Here is a 24,339-nt window from a genome sequence, read left to right as displayed (position 1 = left end):
CGCTCCTGGGTATCCAGAAATTAATCCCCCAGTAACCTGGGGGGGGGGGGGGGGGACTCAGGCTGGACACTGCTGATACCTCAAACAGGAAACCTTCCCCCCGGCCTCACTGTGCCTGCCACGGAGACCCGAGGGCACCACCTGAACCAGGTACCTTTGACCCTGCTACTCCTGCCTAGGCACTGAACCGTGCCCCCTTGCCTAGGGCGCAGGTGGAGCGTTCTGCATCCAGCCATGTCAAGGGAGGGGGAGCGCTCTGCTCTCCTCTCCACTGGCCTCTCTATGGTACCCTGGATTCATGGTCTTGGGGATGGTTTCCTCATCCTGACGTCTGTGGTCTGAGCCGAGGACGCCCCACACTGTGTTTATAGCTGAGGAGGGAAACGCTCTGGCTCCCTGCATCTCTATGGTTCACGGAAGCGACGCTCCGCCCCGCATGGCTCAGTGCGCTGTGAATAGGTTCCCAGTGGGCGTTAGTTCCCTCAGAAGGAGTCCGGGGGGGGGGGGAGTCCCTGCGGCTCCGCCCCTCGCCCGGGGCTCAGCGGAACCAACCAAGAGCGAGCGGCGCGGGGGGAGCGCGGCTGCCGGCGGGGCGGCCGGGGAGCGGAGACATGAGCACCAAGGAGGTGACCTGCAGGTGAGAGTGGGGGCGACGCAGGGTCCCGGCATTGTCCTCGACCCCCGCCCCGCTCTCGGGATTGGCTCTCTGCCCCGCGGCTCTGGATGCGGGGCCCACTGAGCCTACGGGCCAGGAGTGCGGCGGGGCCGCAGCTAGAGACGGCTCCGGGGCGGCCCGGGCTGGGGCCGCAGCGGCTGGAAATGGCGCCCAAGCGTTGCCGTTGGTCTGACCGGCCGCGCGGCGCCAGGCCCGGAGCCCCGGGACGGCCCGTCCCTGGCGAGTCGCGCTGCCCGGCGCGCGGGGCCGTACGGGGCTGCCTGGAAACGGCCGTTTGTCGGCCCGGGCCCCTCAGCCTTAGCCGAGCCGGCCGGACAAGCGGGCCCGGGCGCGTGTCCCCGCTGCTTCGCGGCGCGAGCTGGCCGGGTTGCCGCTGGCGCGGCGTGGAGCGGGGCTCACTCCAGCGCCCCAGCCCCGAGCGGCCGAGGGAGGGGACTGGCGCCCAGGGGGCGGGTTGTTCGCAGTCCCGATCCGACGCTTGTACTCGGGTCCTGTCATTTTGCCGGGCTGTCTAAGCGCAGGACCGTGATACAAGCTGCACATTACGAGTTATTTTGTATGGGGCTAATGCTTACGGGGTTGGGGTTTGTTTTCCCCCTAATGCCAACGATTTGTCTCTTCCTCTGGAATGAGCAGAGCGGTGCTTTTTTGTTTTGGTTTCAGTTCCCAACGTATTGTGCCTTTTGCATCTGGTCATCTCCTGAGCAACTGCAGAAGAACTGAGTTAATTAAAACAAATTGTTAGAGGGACCAGTGTTTGCCTTGTGTCGTTATTGTCAATTTACTATAATACTGCTTGCTGATTTAAAAACGTGCATGGGGATGAAGTGTTGAAAGTAACACTATGTAATAGTTTATCTTGTATTTCTGCGCTGTTTAATTATGAGCTATGTAGTTCTAATTACTGCTACCGTTTAAAAGAAAACAAATGCAAAAAGGAAATATTTGGTTTCAGTGACCAAAAGTCTATGTATTTCAGCTGCACCTATTTAAAAGTATTTAGTGATTTACCAACAGGAGCTTTTATGAAGGTGTTAACCAGAAGCGTTGCATAATGTGATTAAAGTGGCTAATTTAAGTTTCCAGCTGGAGTTAGGAGTATAGAGAACTGCTTTTCCCGATGTGTAATCCTTTATCTGGGATTTTTCTTATAATGGAGAACAAAGGGCAGGATTGAGAGAGAAATGCTCTTCAAAACCTTTCTCTAGAAAATAAGTGTTTGTCCTAGTTTACAGTATGTAACAGATCTCTGTGGCTGTAACCATTTATCCCTTCAGGTATTATATGCAAGGGGTGTGTCGTGAAGGAAGCAGGTGTTTGTTTTCACATGACTTAACTACAAGCAAACCGTCTACTGTCTGCAGATACTACCAGAAAGGACAGTGTGCCTATGGAGCTCGCTGCAGGTAAAAATTGCCACTCTTCTAGTATAGTGTATGTTCCCCACAACTAGAAAAGATGCAGATAATAGGTTTGTACACTTTAGGAAATAAAGGAACAACAGCAACAAAGATGCATTGGATGCATTTACAAAAAAGAGTAAGATAATGAAAGGCTTGTAAAACCAACATGAAAGGCAAACATTGCACTCCTGATGGATAAGTTGGGTAACTCAGCAGTTTCCTGGTTTTGTATCATTGTGCTCTGCATGAACCTTAATGATCCTATGGCTTTTTGTCCTTGAGGTTTGTGGTGGTTTTTTTTTTTTTAAGACAGCAAGTTCCTTTTAGTTAGGAGACCATGCCATCTCATGTCTGTAGTGTTGAATACTATGGTGGCTTGGTCTTAATTTGGGTCCTTGACTGCTACTGTAATACAAATAATAAATTGTGGAGTTATGCCTAACTGTTGTTTGTTCAGATGCTGTGGGGAAAAAGGGGACCGAGTTAAGGTTGCTGTGGAACTTTTATGTTGAACTTCTTGATTTGTGTGATAGAAATTTTAATGTTTTTAATACGAAGTTTAGGCCTTAACCTCTTGTAAAATAGGGATAATCTGACCTCACCAGGCTGATTGCTTTGAGTTCCTTAAATAAGTGGTGCTATAGAAATTAAAATATTGTCTTGTCAGATATCAGTACTGTTCATGCACCATTAATCAGTAGGAACCTTTCCAGCTTGATCCATCCTACATCTGACCACTTTGAATTTAGCTTAGATTTCTCAATTAGTATTAATGTTAGAAATTTTAGTGTGTTTTCTTTATAAAGTATTTTTATTAGTTTTTGTTCACTCACGTTGGTGGGGTGTGCAGATACTATGGTGGACCCAAAGGGGAAGTGGGTAGGATTTAAGAGGTGTGCATCTTGTCCTGCCGTATTCCCCACTTTGGACGCCTATATGTGATGCCGGGGGGAAGGTCGACCACCTTCACAGCACTCGTTTTGCAGTACCTTCACCCCAATAGCTTGCAAAGCGCATCAGCTCCAAGCCTTACTGCTTCAGGATGCACTAGCAGATAAACCCTCCAGTTCTATAGCCACTGGCTCTATGAGTACTGAGAGGCCTGTGCCAGCTCTCAACTCTAAGGGAATAAAAAGTGTATCCTGCTGAAAGTACTGTCCTTTGCTCCTGAAGTGAAGGCAAAACCTTTGATACTGAAGGATCCTAAGCCATCAAATCCAAGTTCTAGACACAATGAAATCCTGTGGGTGTTGGCCTTTGTTAGCAGAGTCAGTGCTAGTGGGAGCACACTTTTGCATCTGCAGAAGAGTATGGCGCTAAATATGGCTCCTGTTAGCAGAGCCCAGCATCGTTCTGTGTATCGTTGGGAGACATCTCCGAGCAATGCAAAAACACTCTTGGAACCTAGGCTTAAGGTTTGGTTTACAGCAGGAAGAACCTTCCTTCAAGAGGAACGATTCTGAAAATTCAATCTCCTCTGTTCAGACCTTAAGAGAACTCTAGCCAGACAGTAATGCTGTTTCTCAGACAGATGGAACTCAGGGCCTCAGCTATGTGTAACTCCTTGTGCTTGACTCACAGTAAGAATTCTGTAGAAGCAGCAAAGAATCCTGTGGCACCTTATAGACTAACAGACGTTTTGCAGCATGAGCTTTCGTGCATCCGAAGAAGTGGGTATTCACCCACGAAAGCTCATGCTGCAAAACGTCTGTTAGTCTATAAGGTGCCACAGGATTCTTTGCTGCTTCTACAGAACCAGACTAACACGGCTACCCCTCTGAGTAAGAACTCTGCAGCATTGGCTAGCAAAGTACTATCTGCCAAGTTCAGACATCATGTTTAGCAGATCTTAAGGTGGCCATCCTGCAGCAAAAAAACTTTAGGACCAGACTTCTAAGAGAAACTGCTGAGCTTCAGTTCATTTGCAAATTTGACACCATCAGTTTAGGATTAAACAAAGACTGTGAATGGCTTGCCAACTACAGAACCAGTTTCTCCTCCCTTGGTTTTCACACCTCAACTGCTAGAACAGGGCCTCATCCTCCCCGATTGATCTAACCTCGTTATCTCTAGCTTGCTTCTTGCTTGCTTATATTTACCTGCCCCTGGAAATTTCCACTCTTGCATCCGAAGAAGTGGGCATTCACCCACGAAAGCTCATGCTGCAAAACGTCTGTTAGTCTATAAGGTGCCACAGGATTCTTTGCTGCTTTTACAGAACCAGACTAACACGGCTACCTCTCTGATACATGTTTTGTAATTGACCTTCCCAGAGTAAATGTTCCTGCCCTCTTATGGTGGACAAACAGAACAGTTAGTTATAATAAATCTAATTTAAATTTGATTACAAAAGTTCGGTTTAGAAAACTATAACTGATCACACAAGTCAGGGTCAGAAGGCTAGAAAGAGAGAGAGAGAGAGATGGCTTCTCACCACTCTGTGAAGCTTGAATCAATCAGGGTTCCCAGGTGGTGGTGGTAGCTGAGGGTCCGGAGTGCTGGAGACGGGCAGAGCCCCAGCATGACCAGTCAGGAGAAGATGAAGTCCCAATGGAACTGATGCAGATTTTGGATCCAGGCATCAGAGCACTTACTTGAGCATGGGTAGGTGTTTTTGTAGGGAAAGAACAATGGTTCAAGGGAGAACACTAGATTTGTTTGTGGGTAAACTGATGGCTCAAGGGAGTATACCAAGTTATTCTGTTCAGGCTAGCCAATAGGAACAGATTATTCTTAGCTATAGGTGGTGGTCCTTCCAGGGAGCTCACAATGCAATCAGGCAGCTTCAGTATTTTGGATACCAATAAAGGATTTATTACTAGAATTGGTCTGATAACTACTGAGCTGGGTGTGTGCAAGTGTGTTCATTAACAGCTGGAGCAGAGATTTCCCCATCATACAGTGCTTTCCTGCATTTCTGGTCGCGCAGTTCTTGCCTTGGAATCTCTGTTCTCCATTCTGTATGCTAATGGAGATGCCTCCCTGTCCCATCTTTGATGCAGCTGAGGTGAGGGGAGTTTCCTTAATCCTGTCACCCTTGTCCGATGGTTTTAGGTGTGTTTTCCACTGCCTTTTCATTGTTTTTTGTAAGTCTTTCTTCTTATCGGCTTTGGTTCAAGCAGAGGCTGGCGTGGGGGTGTCTTTCGTGAGTCAAACTGGGTACTGCACCCTGGTTCCCCAAGAACACAGAGCTGATTTGAACATGCTGTTATCTATAGACTAAAATTCCCATTGATTTCAGTGGGAGCAGAGTTAGGCCAATGTTGAGTGCTTTTGAAAAATTTGTGTGTGTGTGTTTTTCTATGTATACACACATGCATACACCATATTTGTATGTGTGAATAAGAGCACAGAGTGTTGCTGCTGCTGTCCGTTAGCAAACAGGAGCGATCACAAACTGGCAGTGCGCACAATATTTTGATGTTACCACATCTGAATAAACGTCAGCAAACATTTTTTTGTAATGGAATAGTAGTATTAAATTGAACACACACGCTTTAAGAATATTGTCCTTTCAGCATTGTTTTGCAACTTTGGAGAAATCATTTAAATCTACATTTTCAAAAGCGTCTGACATGGGGTTCCTCAGTCTTTCCATGCCCAATATGAAAGATGTATGACTTGATTTTCAAAGCTGCTGGGTAGCTAAAATCCAGCAGGTTGTCCAAAATGTAGGCCTTAACGTCTGTGTAAAATGGGGATCCCATCTCGCAAGGCTGTTATAAGGCTTAATGTTTGTAAAGTGCTTTGAGATCCTTGAAATGTTCTGTAGAAATCCAAAGTAGTATCATCATCCATGTTGTATCTGAACAGATCATGATCCATAAGCTAATATATTGAATAAACAGGCTCATTAATGGAAATCAAGAGTTTGCCACATTATCTGTTAGCTACCTGGAATAACAGTGATTGTGCATTGAACTAGATCTTCGTTTTTGTGGCACTTTATTATGTTGTTTTCTCTTTTTAGATATGATCACACCAGACCATCTGGGTCTGGTGGTGCAGTGGGTACTGTGCCACCCAGCCGTTCTTCACCATCGTTCAACAGCCCTAACCCTCTGCCAGAGCATAACATGCCTGTAATCAAGAGCAAAACACATGAGCCCGGAAAACGCAAAAAGAGAACATTAGTGCTTAGGGATAGAGGTGAGTAGGAGTTAATGTCAGTCTCTTCACTGTTCCTGGCTTGATGACTTTTAGCAATAGTTCTGTTGCTTTCCATTCTTTGCTTTTCATCACTTTCATTTCAGTGATGGCTATAAAGGGTGTGTTTGCATTTGTAACATGCATAGGGCATAATCCTACAAACATTGCATAGAATCACAGAATATCAGGGCTGGAAGGGACCTCAGGAGATCTAGTCCAACCCCATGCTCAAAGCAGGACCAATTCCCAACTAAATCATCCCAGTCAGGACTTTGTCAAGCATGACCGTAAAAACCTCTAAGGAAGGAGATTCCACCACCTCCCCAGGTAACCCATTCCAGTGTCTCACCACCCTCCTAATGAAAAAGCTTTTTCTAATATCAAACCTAAACCTCCCCCACTGCAACTTGAGACCAGTACTCTTTGTTCTGTCATCTGCTATCACTGAGAACAGTCTGGATCCATCCTCTTTGGAACCCCCTTTCATGTAGTTGAAAGCAGCTATCAAATCCCCCCCTCATTCTTCTGCAGACTAAACAATCCCAGTTCCCTCAGCCTCTCCTCATAAGTCATGTGCTCCAGCCCCCTAATCATTTTTGTTGCCCTCCGCTGGACTCTTTCCAATTTTTCTACATCCTTCTTGTAATGGGGCTCAAAACTGGACACAGTACTCCAGATGAGGCCTCACCAATGTCCAATAGAGGGGAATGATCACGTCCGTCGATCTGCTGGCAGTACCCCTACTTATACAGCCCAAAATGCTGTTAGCCTTCTTCGCAACAAGGGCACGCTGTCAACTCATATCCAGCTTCTCATCCACTGTAACCCCTAGGTCCTTTTCTGCAGAACTGCTGCCTAGCCATTTGGTCCCTAGTTTGTAGCAGTGCATGGGATTCTTCCATCGTAAGTGCAGGACTCTGCACTTGTCCTTGTTGAACCTCATCAGATTTCTTTTGCCCCAATCCTCTAATTTGTCTAGGTCCCTCTGTATCCTATCCCTACCCTCCAGCGTATCTACCACTCCTCCCAGGTTAGTGTCATCTGCAAACTTGCTGAGGGTGCAGTCCACGCCATCCTCCAGATCATTAAAGCATGTTAGTAACTTTACTCATGTGAACAGTCAACTTTTGCCCCACACATTCCCCTGATGACCTTCCTATGCCCCTCAGGCACCAGCATTAAGGGAGCCTTTCCATTGCTGATGCCCCAGCACAGAGGGACTGAGCTCCCACTTGCCCCAGACCTCCTTTACTACACATATACCCAGCCTGGTCTCACCAACTCCCCTGCCCCACTGACCTCTCCCTCTGTGCATCCCCATTCACAATCCTCTGAGATTGCAGGGCTGAATCCTCCTCGTCACAGCCCTGCAGAACCCCATATTTCCTTTGCTGCCCAGTCTTCCTACCCAGGGTCTCTGTGCTAAGGCCACCTGGATGCTCAGGAAAGCTGGATAGCAGTGTCAGAGAACAGAAATAGTAACTAGACCATAATCTCTGTTTTTCTTTTCACTGTAAACTGTTTTATTTCTGTATGAGGGGCATAGCTTTGTGTTTAAATTGAAGAAGTGGACGGTGTCGGAGATGATGTGGGAATGAATGTGTGTGGGAAGTTGTTGGGGGTTTCTGATTGCTGATCTTGTATCTAGAGGAGCCTGACAATTGGGAAATTTCAGGTTCTCCTAGATAACAAAAGGCTCATTGGCAGGGGAAACAGATGACAGTATCAGAATTAAAACCCCTGCCAAACTCTGCCTCCCAAAAAATAGAATATGCAGTTAGCCAATGAAGGGACCATGTGTTAATTGTGGTGAGTGAATTCAATCACTTAGAACATGTTTAAAGTTCTATTTCACGTTTTTTAATTGCAAATCTGTGCCGTTTGAAGATATGCTGTCCCTGGTATCTTCAAGCTTTACAGTGGGTAGTTTAAGGCTGTAAAGCTGGATAATTTGGAGATGGAAGCTGCTAAATATGATATCAGCAGGTGAAAGGGTTTAACTATTAACAAGGAAACTATCATTCAAGAGGTAGCAGCTGTTTTTATGCTCCTGTGGTCTTTCATGGTACATACTATGCTTTTTCTTTTTTAAGATTTATGTGGTTTGAGTGAAGAACAGGTGAGACACAGTGCCGTGAGTGACCCAGTGTGTTGTAGTGACAAAAATGATAATCTGGAAGTGAAGCCCCATTCATATTTAGAAGCTATTTGCAGTGGGCTCGAAGATGATTCAGTGGCTGGAAGTTCCTATGCTGATGGACAGCAGCTATGTCCCTATGCAGCAGCTGGTGAATGCCAGTTTGGTGACCGGTGTCTTTACCTCCATGGAGATGTGTGTGAAATCTGTGAATTGCAAGTACTTCATCCCTTTGACCCAGAGCAGAGGAAGGCTCATGAGAAGGTAAAGATTAATGTAAATTAAACTTGAGTCTAAAACATGCTATAAATATGTTTGTTCTAAAGCCCACAAACGCTTGTGTGTTACTGGCTAACTTTAGTGCTTTAAAGAGCATTTGTGTATATACTTATTTAATTTAGATCTAAAATAATTAAGAGACCTATTGAAGGCTCTAGACACCCGAACATGTCGTTCATACAACAAAATACCAGCTGCATTAAAATAATCATCCAACAGGAATTCAGCCAGCCATCTATAGACACTCCTTTTCACCTTTTTCATCATTCTGGGAAGAATCCTCTTGGCTCTCTCCAAAAACCCTCTCAAACAGATGGCTTTTGCAGCATGCCTAAAAGGTCACCAGGTTCTCTAAACTCTACTTGTACTCCTTCTTCCAGACCACACTGACCTGAGACAACCAACTCATTTCACATAGTCCGCTGTGGTGCAGTCAGATGGTAACTTCCAGTCACCGCTGATATTCGCGGTAATTTGAGGTCAGGAAAGTTGCTGCATCCCACTGCTACTCTCCTGAGCCATCCAATCCAAATTTGGATAGGATTTTAGGCTCAGTTCACTTCAGTTATATTGAGCTCTCTGTAACCTTTGTCATCCAAATCTATTAATCAGAGGCAAGTCAGCTGCTTATAGTACAGTTGGTTCTCTTGCACATACTGTAGCTTCGTTAGTAAAAGCTGTTCTTTCTTTAAAAAAAAAAAAAATCATCACTGCGCCACTGTGGCCTTTTGGTTTTATAATTGTATTCTCCAACTAGCAGCGGGAATTTTTGCTGTGCCAAGTTTAAATACAGTTGTATTATAGGTAGAGCTGGTAGCACTGCATATAGCTAAGAATGCTTAACACTTTTCATTATAAGCCCCTGTTTTCAGCAGCTTTTAACTTTGCCTAACTGTTTGGCTGAAATTTTCCATATTGGGTATCTCCCTCAAGCTTAGTTTTTTAGGAAAATTTCAGCAAAAACGATTCAGCTGTTTCAGAGAATGAAATCGGGAAAATATATTAAAAATTCTTATAACTGTTTTGCTGAGACTCTCTCTAGGGGCTCCGTGCTTTGAGCAAGGGCTTGGAATTTGGCAGGGAGATTGCCTTTCTTAAGGATGTGGTTTTGTTGTTCCTGCAGGGGGTGGGGGAAGGGTAAATTTGTTCAAGTTATAAGTCTTTGGAAAAAAAAATCTCATGTTGCACACGCTCAGTAAGGAATTGTTAAGTTAGGCAGCTGAACTCTTCAAATAAGATTCCTTCTATATTGAGTATGCTCCAGTCTGGGGGTGGGGGTGGGAGCAGTCATTTGCCCATCAATTACTGTGTACTTCTATGGCATGGGGCACTGGAAATGAGAGCCAAAGACAAACACTTATCTCCTCAATGTTCCCTCTACTGGCATTGAGGCAGCATAGTGCGGGAACAGCGTGATTAGAATGCAGAGTTGACAAGAGCTGGATCTGGGCCAGGGAGATGGAGGGAGACAAGAATTGGCTGGGTAAGGGGGTTGGGACTGGAATGAGGAGCCAGAGTGGGGAGACTGTCCATCCACAGGCTTCTTTTTTCAGAAGAGTTCAGGTTTCAGGGGGCAGAAGGGTTTGTAACCACCAGAATACAGTTCCCTTCAGAATCTGGAATGGAACCTGAGATTCCTGAGTCTCAATATTCCTCTGTCGTCAACAAATACCTGTAAAATCCACTGGCAAAGCGTCCCTCATCTCCCTTTAGTACTGGCTCACATAAAGGATGACAGCCCTACTGCTATTATCATTTATTCTGTTACTCAAATGGCTGAGGTCTGTGCAATGGTTCCAGCCTGGCTGATGGCCTATGGGGCGGGGGACAATATGATGCCACATGTTGGAATTTCTATAATTTGTTTGATTTTTAAAAAAAAAAAATCACCTAGGAAATTGCATCCAAAAAATTAACAGAATGTTACGGTTGTAAAGACAAGCACTCAAAATTTACAAAATGCCTGGGAAAAGTAATTCCACCTTGCTTCACAGGAATATTTGTGAGAATAAATCAGTGTTCGTGAAGCACTCAGATATCATAGTGATGAACATTATAGGAAAACACCGTGGAAAAAATGAATAATTCTATATTCAGAAGAGGTTTAAATAGTGTGCAGTAAATAAGGCCTGGGGCCACACAGTGAACAAGCATAAAATAATATTGAAAGCTGCTCATTTAGTAAGCACCATAATTCTGTGCATTGAATAAGGCCTGTGTCCTGTGGGAAAAAACAGATTGTGATCATGTAATTAAAGGCTGTATCCTAATGCATACTCAAGGGGTGTGAATTAAGGTTGCACAGCAATCTAAATTCTGGTGTTTTTTAACTTTTGTGGGCTGGAATTTGCAACCTTAGTGCTCTTTTAATGTATTTTTGGGGATGTTTTATAAAACAAAAGGCATGAACTACTTTCTTTAGAGTTAGATGTACTAGTACTATGTTTTTTTCTTTATATATGCCTTTCATAGATATTTGTTTGTGTTTTACAAGGTAGAAGCATTGCCATATTTGCACAGAGACCCAAAGTAACTCTTTGCTTCTTTCCTTTCTGTTTTATGACCTAGATGTGCATGGCAGCATTTGAACATGAGATGGAGAAGGCCTTTGCCTTTCAGGCAAGTCAGGACAAAGTATGCAGTATCTGCATGGAAGTGGTGTATGAGAAACCATCGGCCTCGGAGAGAAGGTTCGGAATCCTTTCCAACTGCAATCACACCTACTGTTTGTCCTGCATCCGGCAGTGGAGGTGTGCCAAACAGTTTGAGAATATAATCATAAAGTAAGTGTATGTTAACTCTGTGCAAGAGCTCAACCAGTTGGACTTGCATCCACCCAGATCACACTGTCTATTATAGTTTGTGTCATTCAAGTGTTCTCTTCTATAGCACTGTCGAGTCAAAAAGTATCTCTTTCATATCAAACTATGTTCACAAAGAGAAATTCTATGGGCCTAAAATGCTAATGTGTCCAATACTGAGATTGTCATGAAAATCCTGACTCCACATGCCAAAGAGGTAGAGTATCTTAGGCCTGGTATACACTACCACGGTAAGTGGACCTAAATTACGCTACTCCAGCTTTGTGAATAACATAACTGGAGTTGACGGGAGACGCTCCCCCATTGACTTATCTTACTCTTCTCATTCTGGTGGAATACTGGAGTCAACCGGACAGGGCTCTGCCGTCCATTTAGCAGGTCTTCACCAGAACCGCTAAATCAACCCCCGCAGCATCGATCACAGCAGCCTTGATCGCCGGTAAATGTAGACATGGCCTTAGTTAAGAATTGAAAACTGCTGTCGCCTTGTTTGTACACATTCAGTTACTGGATTGCGCATAAATGCTAGCTATTGTCATGCTCACTCTGAATGTTCATTTGGATATTCCATTGATCAGGCATTTATTTATTATCTGGCCCATGCCTTTGTTGTATCTGCTGTTTTAGCTCCTATATAAATGCATTAAAGCTTGATTCTCTTTAGAACAGAAATACAGGAAATTTTAAGAATCCAACTGATATCACAAAAGAGGAAATTTGCTTTTTCCCCCGGAACTCCTTAGAAAGCTACAGATGTTTCAGGGAAAACTTTTTGAAAAATATTTTCCATTCTTACAGTGTATTTCCTATAGCCTTCACAATGAGTTTGCTACAGTGAAATCCAGCATACTGCAAGCTGCTTGTAGTAATGCTCCCAATGGGCATTCACCGAGAAGCTTGGTCTGTGACAAGAAATGAGGCTGTTGCTGCCAAATGGTTTTTACAGTAGTCCCCCTGAGCCAATATTGGCAAATGTTTTCAACATTTTTTAGAAAGTACCGTATATATTTGATCATAAGCTGGTTCGTTTATAAGCTGACTCTCCCCCCTTCCCACCCCCCCGATGGATAAGTAAAAATGGAAAAATTTTATAAGCTGACCTTATAATTCAGGGATCAGCAAACTTCGGCTCTCAGGCCATCAGGATAAGCCACTGGGGGGGCTGAGATAGGTTTGCCTCTGTGCCTGCAGTCGCTTGAGGTAAACAAACTAAGTAAACAAAGTGTCCCAGTGGGACAGCTGCTTACCCTGGTGGGCTGGGACAGCAACTGGTGGGGAAATTTTTGGAGGGGGGAGAAGCTGGGAGTCAAGGGAGTAACCTCTGTGACCACCCCCCACATGACCCCACCCCATTCCTTCCCGCCTTATCTGGGGAGGGCGTCTCTGACCTGGCTGCAGCCTGCTCCAGCAGGCCAGACCAGGTGGCACGGCTGCAGCCTGCCAGCCCTGGAGCTGCAGCTGCTTTGGAGGCTGGGGGGAGAGCAGCGTGGCCAGAAGCGGAGAGACTCTGGCCCTGCCTCTTCCCTTCTGTATCTGCTGGCTGTACTGCCTCTCCTTGCTCCTTCTGTTGGGCTGTGTCCCACCTCTCCCTCTCTATACCTGTTCATAAGCTGATCCTCTTCTCTGGTGCTCCCATTTTTTACTAAAAAAATTTGGCTTATGAATGAGTATATACGGTAGATCTGAAACTCTTAAACCACTTGTGTCCTCATCAGCCTTCTGAAAAGATATTTGGAAAAGGGAATGAAATCTTAAAAGAAGTTCTGGCTGAAAGACTGGATGGTTCATTGGGCTGGTAATGGGACATAAAAGCCTTTTGCCAGCCTGTTGGTAGACACTAGAAATTATCTGATGGCTGTTGGGTGTTCCCTGTGAAATCACTTGGGTTCTTGATCTGGTTCTAATGAGAGTGTCCATCTCACAAGACCACTAGTTAAACTGGCCTGCTTATTGCAATCGTAGTAGACAGGTCAAGTATCGATCTTCTCCTTTGCCTTATTTGGCTGCTGTAGTTCTACAGAACAAGGATTGAGGTACCTGAATTGTGTCTAATGTGAGCTTAGATCTCAAGGAAAAAATCATTGTCTACACTGATCAGGAAAAGCATGCTAACTATTCAAACATTGATTTAACTGTAGTTTCGACCAAATCTGATTGGGTTGATTGGTTTACTTCAGTTGAAACTTTAATTATAAAAACTTGTAAGTACAGTATACACCAGGGATGGGCAAACTACAGCCCATGTCCAGCCCGTCAGACCTTTTACTCCTGCTCCATGCATGCCATGGCTCCGTGCAGCTCCTGGAAGCAGCAGCATGTTCTTCCTCCCCCTCCTACACGGGGAAAAAAGTTTGCCCACCCCTGGTATACACTGTAATCAGCTATGATACACTTTGATGCTTCAACATGAAAGATCCAATTCCCCTTTCTCCACTTGCTGTTTGTGGCTAGTTGTTGAGAAATATCAAGGTGTATGTACATTTATTTTCTTTTCATTACCCATTTAAGATCCTGCCCGCAGTGCCGAGTGACATCAGAATTTGTAATTCCTAGTGTATACTGGGTAGAAGACCAGAACAAGAAAAATAAGCTAATTGAGGCATTTAAGCAGGGAATGGGGTAAGTTCACTAGCCATAATTATTTTTTGTTTTTCTTAAATAAACTGAAAAGGTTGTAGATCAAGGTATTCAGTAGCCTCTTTTTAAAATATTTTCTTTAATACCATACAAAACATACCTTTTGGAATGTAATGTGTGTGTACACACAATATATTAATATCCAGTGACTTCAGTGGTAGTTGAAGGAACTGGTATCTAACTCTGGTCTTCCCCTGAATAACATGAGTTTAATTTTCATTTCAGCTAGGCTAATGGCCTCTGAAAATATCCCTCATGATTAAATTAGAAATTCCCCAAGCTCCAGGTGGAATGTTAGTAATTCTACTTTTCAAAATTGGCTGAGGGTATTTTCGTTCACTTCCTAAAACTACAATTAGTAATGTCTGCTGACTTTTATTATTCAGCTATAACTACCTGGATTATCATACTCTTGTATCGTTGAGGGGGAAAAATCAAAGTTGTCACTAAACAGACTTTTATGATCCTTGTTTCTTTTTCTCCATTTTCTTATCTGTAAAACTTCACCGGGTTGTTGAGGGATTTGTTGTTATTGTAATGCCATCTTGAACAATTAGACTTGACTGGTGGTCAGAAAACTGGAGGTATGCAGTAAAGGATGGTGCTATATCAACCTAGCAAAACTCTGCTTGCTCACTTGCCTGGGATAAATGAGTTACTTTACCCTCTCATCAAAAAAAGAATCATTACTACTTTCATTATCATTGATTGCCATTAAATAAAGGGTGAGGAAATGCATCTTTGCATTGGGCTAGTAAATTTTCGACCCATTTTGGAATGCTAAAGGCTGAGTGATGATATACTACCTGAAGTGCATTCATCCCCTGGAGACACACTGTTTGCGGGGTGCTTGTTCTGGAATGTTCCATAAAAAACCTGGGTGTTTACTTGGCATTGTCAACAAGTGTGACACATACATTTCCAGAGCACCATCGTGTTAGTACCTGGATGCTCCTTGTTCAATTTGCCTAGCATGGGGGAGCATCACCTTTCACAAGGAAGGCAGCTTAGAGAAGGGGTGGTGATGGCACTTGTTTAAGGGTTGCTTGCGTTCTTTCAGGAAAATATTAACTATCTCTGTTAGTAGTAGCCCAGGAGATCCCTTCTTCTAGCTTTGATATAACAAGAGGGCAGATGTCCAGGTTAGAAGTGGTAGTGTTGGCTTGATCTCATGAGTCTTGTTTTTATAGAAGACATGTCTTTGCTCATAGGGTGGTCTCCTGATTTTGGATGGTGTTTCACTGTAGATGTAGGCAGAGTTAAGCTATTAGGGTGACACTAACAGTGCCTTTTTATTCATTTAATTTAAACACTTTTTAAAGTGTAAGTTAAATTTAGAATTTTCTGTCAATTTGTTTAAAATATGCTGTTTATTTTTTTCCTGCAGTTCTGTAGGTTTAACTTTAAGATCAGCCCTAACTTAATTTTGTAGGTTTTGCCAGATTCCTGTGATACCCTATCTACTCTGCATTTAATAAATGCATGGGTTTTCATCAGGACATCTATAATGCCATAAATCTGGGTCATAATAGGACCGACTTTCTAAGATATGCCTGATGCAGCAGTTGTGATGCCAACCTGGGAATGCCATGTTCACTGGTCCATAACTCTTCAGGATCAGAAGTTCTGCCTGAATCCATGAGGTTCTTGTGCCAGTAAAGAGACCACAAGAATGTCTTGAAATTCATCTAATTCAAAAAATCCAGCCATCATGGACCCTGAAAGAATCAAAGGCTAACTAGTGCTTGCCACAGCCAACAGGTGAAAACATATTTAGTTTTTTATTTGATTTTTAGATAACCATTAGCTTTTCTTAAAAGGAAAACTTCAAGTAGTACCAACACCTAATTTAAAAAAAAAACTACACCGCTCCAAAACATATTTTTGATTTGCCTCCATAAAATTCTGTCCTGATTATAAAATAACATGTGCAACTTAATGATAGTAGCTTCAATATTAAGCATGGAATGAGAAAAGTCTCTCCATAAATGAATACTGGACTATTACTTCTTTGAAATGCTTTAATATATTTTTTTTCTATTTCACCACTTTTGTCGTTCATTTGCCATTTGTCTTTTATTGAGCCTGGACAAACATGAAACTACGGGATATCATTTCCTGACTTTCACTAGCATAATCTGTAATATTTGGGTTGCAAGTGTTACAGATCTGAGTGTTGGTTTTGCAGAATCTAAATTTTGGACCTAGTCGTGTAAGTGTAAAATTTTAAAAGCTATTTCATGTTAAAGGTACAAATAGTGAGTGACAGGCAAGACAGTGACATGGCATGTATTTATTACTTAAGTAAATCTTCATACCTGTTTCTGTTCATTACTTCCAGCAGGGGTTTCTGTAGAAAGTTGAGCATACAACTTGATGATGATGCAATACAAGTGGAAAAGTAAGATTGGTAGATCATATTTGATTTAGATGTTAGTCTGTCATGGAGTCTTTTGCAGAGCTGATCATGTAAAAAGTAGCCTATTTTTAATTTTTTTCTCTATCTTGTTTTTTGTAAGAACACATTGCCCATATGACAGACATGAGTTTTCCATTTTAACATTAATAACTGCATAAATATCAGTGGCATTATGATCAGAATCCAAAGCATGGTATGGTGATTTAAGTGCTAGAATAGTTTTTAACCACACTTTTTCTGTACAAAATCACCTTTAGGCTAAGACTAGTGGGAGAAATTTCAGCCTAAACAGTGAATTTTTCAGTTAGTAAGGACTGTGCCTTGTAGTAAGTGTTTGCCGAATTGGGCCTTAAGGTTTTAACTAACTAGCTTTCTATTAGAAGACCCAGTGTAAAATTTTCAAAAGCAGTTTGTCTCATTAAAAGTAAATAGGACTTAAACAACTTTGCAAATTTTATCCCAATTCTAGGGAATTCTTAATTTCTGGGCTTTCAAATGTGTGAACACTACAGTGTTTGGTAGAAATTGCATCAAGACACTACCCCAAAAAAGAAAAGTAAGAACATATCTTGGAAGACTTAATCCAAGGTTGAAGAAGTGTAGTGCCTGGCAGTATCAATATATGATTAAGGCTTTTTAACACACGGTTAGATGGGTACTTCTCTCAGACAATTGGAAGTTTATGCTGTAAATAACTTCAATATCAGTTTTCTCTAGATTAGCAACGAGGTTTTGAATTTCACCATGTCCTCTTTTTCAAGGAATTAACTCTACCTCTATATTATCTGTAAATCAAACATATCTTTTTAAAAGTGTTTTTGCTTAAACATTATCAGTTTACACAGGTAAACTTTACTGATGTATTTTACATTATTAAAACCTAAGTTATTTATACTGAATATATCCATTTCTTAGCCAAGGAACTCAGCTGGCAATAGATAAGCTCCAAAAGATTCATTCTTCATTAAAAGTTGTCTAGTTAAAAAAAACAACCAAACAAAAAAACAAACAGTTGTAGAACAAAAGAAAGCAGCAAGTCCTGGAAAATGAACAGCAGAAAGTAAAGACCAGTTATTTTCTACTGTAAAGCCAAATACACTAGGTATGTTTATTACCTCTGCTTGTTTTTGTTTTGTAAGCCTGACAACAGCTTGTTTAAAAATAGTATCACTGAGCTTGCTTGTTCAGCTGGTCCTCATCCAGTATATTTACAGTTAGATCATAAAGAATTGAGTTACACCATAACTGAATATTTGTTTTGTAAAACTGCTAAATTATTTTCTCTCATGGTTTTCCTTTTCTGATTTCCTTTAATAGAATGCTTGTTTGTGAAGAGCAGGATCTTCAACAAAGTACTCAGTTGACTCCAATTTAAAACCATTGCAGATTATATGTCAAAAGAGCCTGCTCCTCATTAAATTGTTCAGCTGGCTCCACCTGAATCAGCTGAGCAATAGAGCTGATGAAAATTTTTCTACTGACAAGTTTTATTTATTTTTTATATTTCTTAATTTAAGCTACTTTTTGCTTTAAAAAATGTGCGGGAGAGGGAGGACACTTAATGATGGTGGCTTTTCAACCAGTTCTACTATTCAGCTGATTCAGGTGTAGAGCTCCTCAGTGTGCTGAAGTCTAATACAATCCTTGCTCATCATAAAAGGAGTTTGTGCTTTGTTTATTGATCCATCTTTGAAAAACAAACACACACAAATTAGTACATGAACAGTGCACTGTATATTACATGTATAAAGTAACCTTAACAAAACCTAAAAAGCAGGGAAATGAATAGTTAAGGCTAACAATATGTACTCGTTATACCACCCCCAACCTTTTAGGTAGTTTCACAGAACTGTCCAGAAGGGACAATAAGAAGGGTGTGTCTGTTTGTGGTACTGAGTGGGTTGAAAGTGGGAACGGGGATGCTGGAAGATTGACATCAGTGGTGGGGCAGAATTAATGTTGTGGTTTTGCTAGTGGTGAAGTTTGTCTCTGGGTGTTGGAGAGAGGGCATGTATTTTTGGTTGTCATAACTTTTGTCTCCTTGGATTTTAGATTTATTATACAGTAGATCAACCGTGATTGATACATTAATATGTTTAAGTTTTTGAAGTAGGCAGGTGATGTATTTTCTTTGCTCATCATCATTATAGAAAAGCAAGCCCTGAAGCATGGTATTGAAAATGGTTGGTGGATGTCTGTTCAGTAACTTGCATTGTCTGTCATTTCCACTGATGTCAAGTATCAGAGGGGTAGCCGTGTTAGTTTGGATCTGTAAAAACAGCAGAGAGTCCTGTGGCACCTTATAGACTAACAGACGTATTGGAGCATGAGCTTTCGTGGGTGAATACCCACTTCGTCAGATGCATCTGACGAAGTAGGTATTCACCCACGAAAGCTCATGCTCCAATACGTCTGTTAGTCTATAAGGTGCCACAGGACTCTTTGCTGCATTTCCACTGATGTTTATAGTCAGAGACCAAAACTAAATTAAGAAAAGAACTGTGCAGTGAGATGTTTCTAAACTTGCACTCCTACTAATTTAGGAGAATATTTTTTCCATCTGTGCCCTGAAGGTTTGAGGGAATGTTCCCTTAAGTACTTTCATGCTCTGAAGAACACAGCCTGCACTCTTGCACAATGCTTGTGGTGGTGGTATCAAAAAATGTGATTCCCTGGAGCAGTGTGGAATGGTGATCTTCATTCAAATCTGAGAGGAAGCAACAAATTAAAACTGGGGAGAGCTATTCCCTTGGCTTTTCTCTCTAACTCTAAAATATTAAAAGAAATCTGTTTGTCTAACTGGAAATCTGAAATTGTCTTTGTGGAGAAAAGCCCCTCTCCTTTATAAGGCCACCTACATGTGTGAATGCAAGTAAAGGTGAGACAAATATAGTCAACACTCTAATACTAGTTCATGAAGGCTAATACATTTGTTTGTCTATGAACTAACAGTGAATCAATGGTTTGTTAAAAATCATTATCTAGTATTCAGTTAAATGTTACACTAACAAAATATCAGCTGTACGGTTCTGTGACCTTCACTGTAGAACTTTGTTTGCTCCAGAGAATGCCAAGTTTTTGCTGTTTACAGCAGAGCTTTGGAGCGGCGCGTGGAGCAGCTCCAGAGCAGTGGAGCTCCAAAGGCCTGGTTTACATACATAGAGAGAAAATACACACAATGTAACACACCCTGCCAGGATGTGGTGTTCTGTCCCATGTAGCAGCACCAAGACCACTTAGAGAGAAAAAATGAGTCTGCTCTACAGCCTTAGCTAAGAGCCAGTTGGCTTTTAGCTCATGCTGCAGAGGCTCATGCACTAAGCTCCAGAGGTCCCTGGTTCAATCCTGCCTCTCCTGACAACCAGGTCCGGTTGGTGTTACATGTACACTCCATCAGGGTCTGTGCTATTAATATTACAGGAGCTGGAACATGCAGCTGCTGACTAATAACTAACAACCAGCTCAGTACTTTTTGGCTTGCTTTGTGTAGTTTTACTGTAGGGTGTATTGCTTATTTGTGTGGAAAAGTGAAAGGTGACACTTCCCCCAAACATTTCTTGGGTTGTACAAGTACAAAGGGGAAAAACAATTTGGCAATAATCTGTCTGACCTATGAGTGTATATAGCCATTGGTGTTTGAAAAAACACAAATTTAATTGCTGCATAAAGGAGAAATGCATGTTTGAGTAAAATTTACACTTGCTTTCATTCATTTTTACTTAATGTAAGTCTGTAGGGAAATATGTTCCTGTTACTGATTTATAAATGACATAACTTTAGTTAAAATCATTAGACTTGAAGTACATAAAAGGACATGTAGTTTTTCAGATATCCTTTATAATTTGGCTAAAGTACATTAAGACAAAAAGTGGCTCTCATCAGTTTATTATCTAATCTGTTACTGGGAAATGTAATATTTTATACAGCAAAGCAGGTATCTTAAGTGACAAACACAGATGAAGGATTATTCTGGCTGCAATGTTAAAGTGCATGTTTTATCTGTTTAGGAACTGAATCAGTCTCACCAGAAAAGTTAAGTGCCTCTTCCCCCCATATGTATAAATAATAACACAACTATTGTTTTCAGCAGGCAAATCCTTTTGTTTTCATTTAATACTGAAGGTTAAATAGTGTTTTGGATTCCTTTCTCCCCCCAAGGTACTCACTGAATGTGATAACTACTAAGGTTTCTATCATTGTAGTTTTGAAGGAGTAAACTTGACTTCCCCTGAGCTTTCTCGTTCAGCTGTTGCTGTGGTCATTGCAGTGTCATGACTTGGCTTCACCTCCTAGAACAAGAGGTGTGTTGTTTTTTTTTCCCGGTTGCTTTATGATAAAGATTAGTGTGTTTAAATGTAGGTTAGCAGGGACTGATATCGGTACAGAGTATCTTTTAAAAAATCCTTTCCGATACTGCATTGACTGTAGTGTCTGGTTCTGGAAGTATTGAGCTGATCCTGCTTGACTGGGAGAAGAGTCATCTGATACAGGGCCTTTTTGAGGAGGTGATAATAGCCATGGAAAAGCTTCTCAGTTCATTCTCCTGTCTCCAAGAAGCAGCTTTCATTTTTACCCTCGTCTAATGGAACTAGTTACTCTTTCAGGAAAAAGGCCTGCAAATACTTTGAACAAGGAAAGGGAACCTGCCCATTTGGAGGAAAATGCCTTTACCTCCATGCTTACCCTGATGGTACACGAGCTGAACCTGAGAAACCACGAAAACAGCTCAGCTCAGAGGGGACTGTGCGGGTAAGCAGACATTTAACCATTCATTTACTTGAAAGCCCCACTTGAATATAAGCTGCCATTTTATAGAAGGGCATGATTTCTCTCTAGGCTGAGGCAAATTTTGGAAAAGAACTTTGCTCTAAAAACACCTTTTAGGCCAAGATTTTCAAAATTAACTGACTTGAATTTTGGGTGCCCGACTTGACACTGATTGTGAATTTGCTTGAAAACTGGAATGAGTTTTTTACATTTTAACATTTTTCAAGACCTCTATGGGAGAACACTCTGTCCCATAGTACTCAAAACCTCATCTTTTTGCAAATTCCTGATCATGTAGCTGTTGCCCACATATCCCATTGTCTTTGATGGGAGTTACACATGGGGAAATATTGTAGGATCAGTGCCCTCATTTATGCTGCAAAAATATTCTTAAATTCATCTGTTTTAACTCCTCTAGCACATAAGAGCTATTTGTAAGGAGAAGTTAAGACCAGCTCAGTGGGCCATGACTCAGCACTATTATCCTTGCATGGCTGTATCTCCAAAGAATTGTAGAAAATGTTCTGAGGGGGCAGTCTAGGCTTACTGTCTAAGCTCGTGCTTTACGATTGTTAAACAGGCCCACTAACTTCAGCTGTGCCTGCATATAGCCCTTCCAGATCACTAAAATAAAATATTAGCTGAAATTTTAGAGCACAGCTCCAGCTCCAACTTGACAGTGGTAGAAATTGTCCTGATTGCCAAAATTTGACATTGTATGTCGGAAAACATTGCTGGTGTTACACCTCCCCTTCCCAAGCTGTTGGTGTTTTTGCTCACATACAGAGCAGGCTTCACCATGAGCACTAGTTAATGGTAATAGTAAGAAGCTATGCCTAAATTTAAAAAAAGGGTTGGGGAAGTGTTTGAGTATGTCTTCCCCTGTCAAGTTTGATTATCAACATCAGAAAAAAAGGGGAAGTAAAAATGCTTTTCATTTCACCTATATTCTTGTTTTAATACACTAAAGTAGATAGTTTTGACCTGAGTGCTTTGGGAAAAGCTGTACACTGGTATAAGTGCAGATATCTAATGCATTCTCCAAAATAAAGAAAGATGAAGTAATTATTATTCTGTTTTTACAGTTCTTCAATTCTGTTCGGCTCTGGGATTTTATTGAAGACAGAGAAAGTAGGACTATACCCAATGCTGAAGATGAAGTGACTGAGCTTGGAGAACTTTTCATGCACCTCTCAGGAGCAGATCAAGAGTCTGCCACTCAATAAAGGGAACTAAGGAACAAATGTTCTGTTTTCTTCTGTACTAATCCAACTGTTTACTTAAAGGAGGTTTTAGTTTTTACAGCAAGCAGTACAAAGTAATATAGCTTACTGGTCAGGTCCTTGAACTTTTATATAATCTGTATACAAACAATACAGAAGGATATTAAATAAAAGAAACTAACATGTGTATGGGGAAAGGGAGCTTTGGGGGTGATTTTGTGCATACCTCTTCAAAAAAGTTTGGCAACTGGCTGTTTCTAATGCCTAGTTCTTTAATATTCTGGGCTTTATACAGCAAACACTTAGAAGACATTATCTCTCTCTTTCACAAAACAGGAGTGGGTCTAGGAAGCTGTACTCCCACCTACCTTGTCTCTCTGAAAGTAAAAGGCTGCATGGTAAAATGCACCAGTAGTTTGACTTTTTATCTGTTCTAGCTATACTACTTGCTTTTCATAGATTAAACCTAGTTACAAGTGAATCTATAATCCCATTGTAAAAGTACATCACAGTAGGAAGACAGACTTGTACCTTTGCCCAAGACATTGTTGCAAATGCCCTAGTCCTAAAAACTTAACTCAGGGCTTGGTTTGACAGCTAATCCAAGAGAAAGCACTTCAACCAGCCTTGTTCCCACCACCATTTCTTGAATCAGTCCATGGATGTACTTGCTGCACATAAACAAGTTGAGCTGACAGAATTGCAGTACATGGTTGCAGGTGTGGCTATACCTGCTTTGTAGTAGAAATCCTGCATTTTGCACAATATCCAATTTGGACAGCAAACTGTACTAATTGAATAAAGAACCATAGCAATAAATTAGGCAAAATAGAATAAACAGGGTAATCTTTATTTTGACATTGATTCAATGCAAGTAGTGAAGTGAAAAGAGTGTTTGAATATATGTAGCAGTATTGCAGTTTTCAAACTGAAGATATATGCAAGAATGATCAACATTTTGATTAGTCATATTTTCTGACTCTAGAATGAATTAGCAGCAAAGAGTCCTGGGGCACCTTATAGACAAACAGACATATTGGAGCATGAGCTTTCATGGGTGAATACTCATTTCGCCGGATGCATCCGACGAAGTGGGTATTCACCCACGAAAGCTCATGCTCCAATATGTCTGTTCGTTTATAAGGTGCCACAGGACTCTTTGCTGCTTTTACAGATCCAGACTAACACGGCTACCCCCCTGATACTAGAATGAAGTAGACTGCTCTATAATCCACTAGAACATGTTGCCTAAGCCACCACAATTGCCATGATCAGTGGCAATTTAACTATGTACTGGATTTCAATTACAAAAACAAACTAAATTTCTCTTAAAATTAAATACAGTAATTTACATGCATCCCTTTGTCAGACTTGAGATGAAAGTTACACATCTTACAATGTCTCCAAGAAACTAGACGCTAAAGAGGTCACTATAATGGTCTGAATAACCTCTGCATGGTTGCAATGGATCCCTTAAGCCCCTACTACTGCATTTATTACCTGAGCCTTCTCAGATCATAGTCTTGCTCATACAGCAGAACCTCAGACTTACGAACTGAAGTCAACCACACTCCTCATTTAGATCTGGAAGTCCACAATCAGGCAACAGCAGCAACCAAAAAAAGCAGCTATGGTACAGTATTGTTACATATAAACTACTACAAAAAAATGACAAAAGATTTGACATGGTATGGAAACTTTCTGTGCTTGTTTCATTTAAATTAAGATGGTTAAGAGCAGCAGTTTTCTTCTGCATAGTAAAATGTCAATGTTTGCTTGTAAACTTTTGAAAGAACCACTTCCAAGGTGTTTGTAACTCCGAGGTTC

At 41.7% G+C, this 24,339-nt stretch overlaps 1 protein-coding gene across 2 annotated transcripts; it reads left to right on the top strand.

The window, feature by feature from the left end:
- Positions 1–15: 15 nt before the first annotated feature.
- On the top strand, positions 16–22,917 carry MKRN2 (makorin ring finger protein 2). Of its 2 annotated transcripts, none has more exons than XM_045023131.1 (8): positions 16–150; positions 1,954–2,082; positions 6,050–6,228; positions 8,322–8,629; positions 11,213–11,427; positions 13,975–14,085; positions 21,127–21,271; positions 22,375–22,917. In XM_045023131.1, exons 2-8 carry the CDS (start codon positions 1,961–1,963, stop codon positions 22,513–22,515), a joined length of 1,221 nt encoding a protein of 406 aa, XP_044879066.1. In that variant the 5' UTR covers positions 16–150; positions 1,954–1,960; the 3' UTR covers positions 22,516–22,917. The 2 variants fall into 2 exon arrangements, with proteins under 2 accessions (XP_044879066.1, XP_044879065.1); XM_045023130.1 differs by lacking the exon at positions 16–150 and adding an exon at positions 427–637.
- The last annotated feature ends 1,422 nt before the right edge of the window (positions 22,918–24,339 follow it).

The sequence above is a fragment of the Mauremys mutica genome, chromosome 7 (assembly GCF_020497125.1).
Source record: "Mauremys mutica isolate MM-2020 ecotype Southern chromosome 7, ASM2049712v1, whole genome shotgun sequence".
NCBI classification, from domain to species: domain Eukaryota; kingdom Metazoa; phylum Chordata; order Testudines; family Geoemydidae; genus Mauremys; species Mauremys mutica.
The sequence above is the reverse complement of the archived record's forward strand: the minus strand, read 5'-3'. Positions and strand labels throughout refer to the sequence as shown.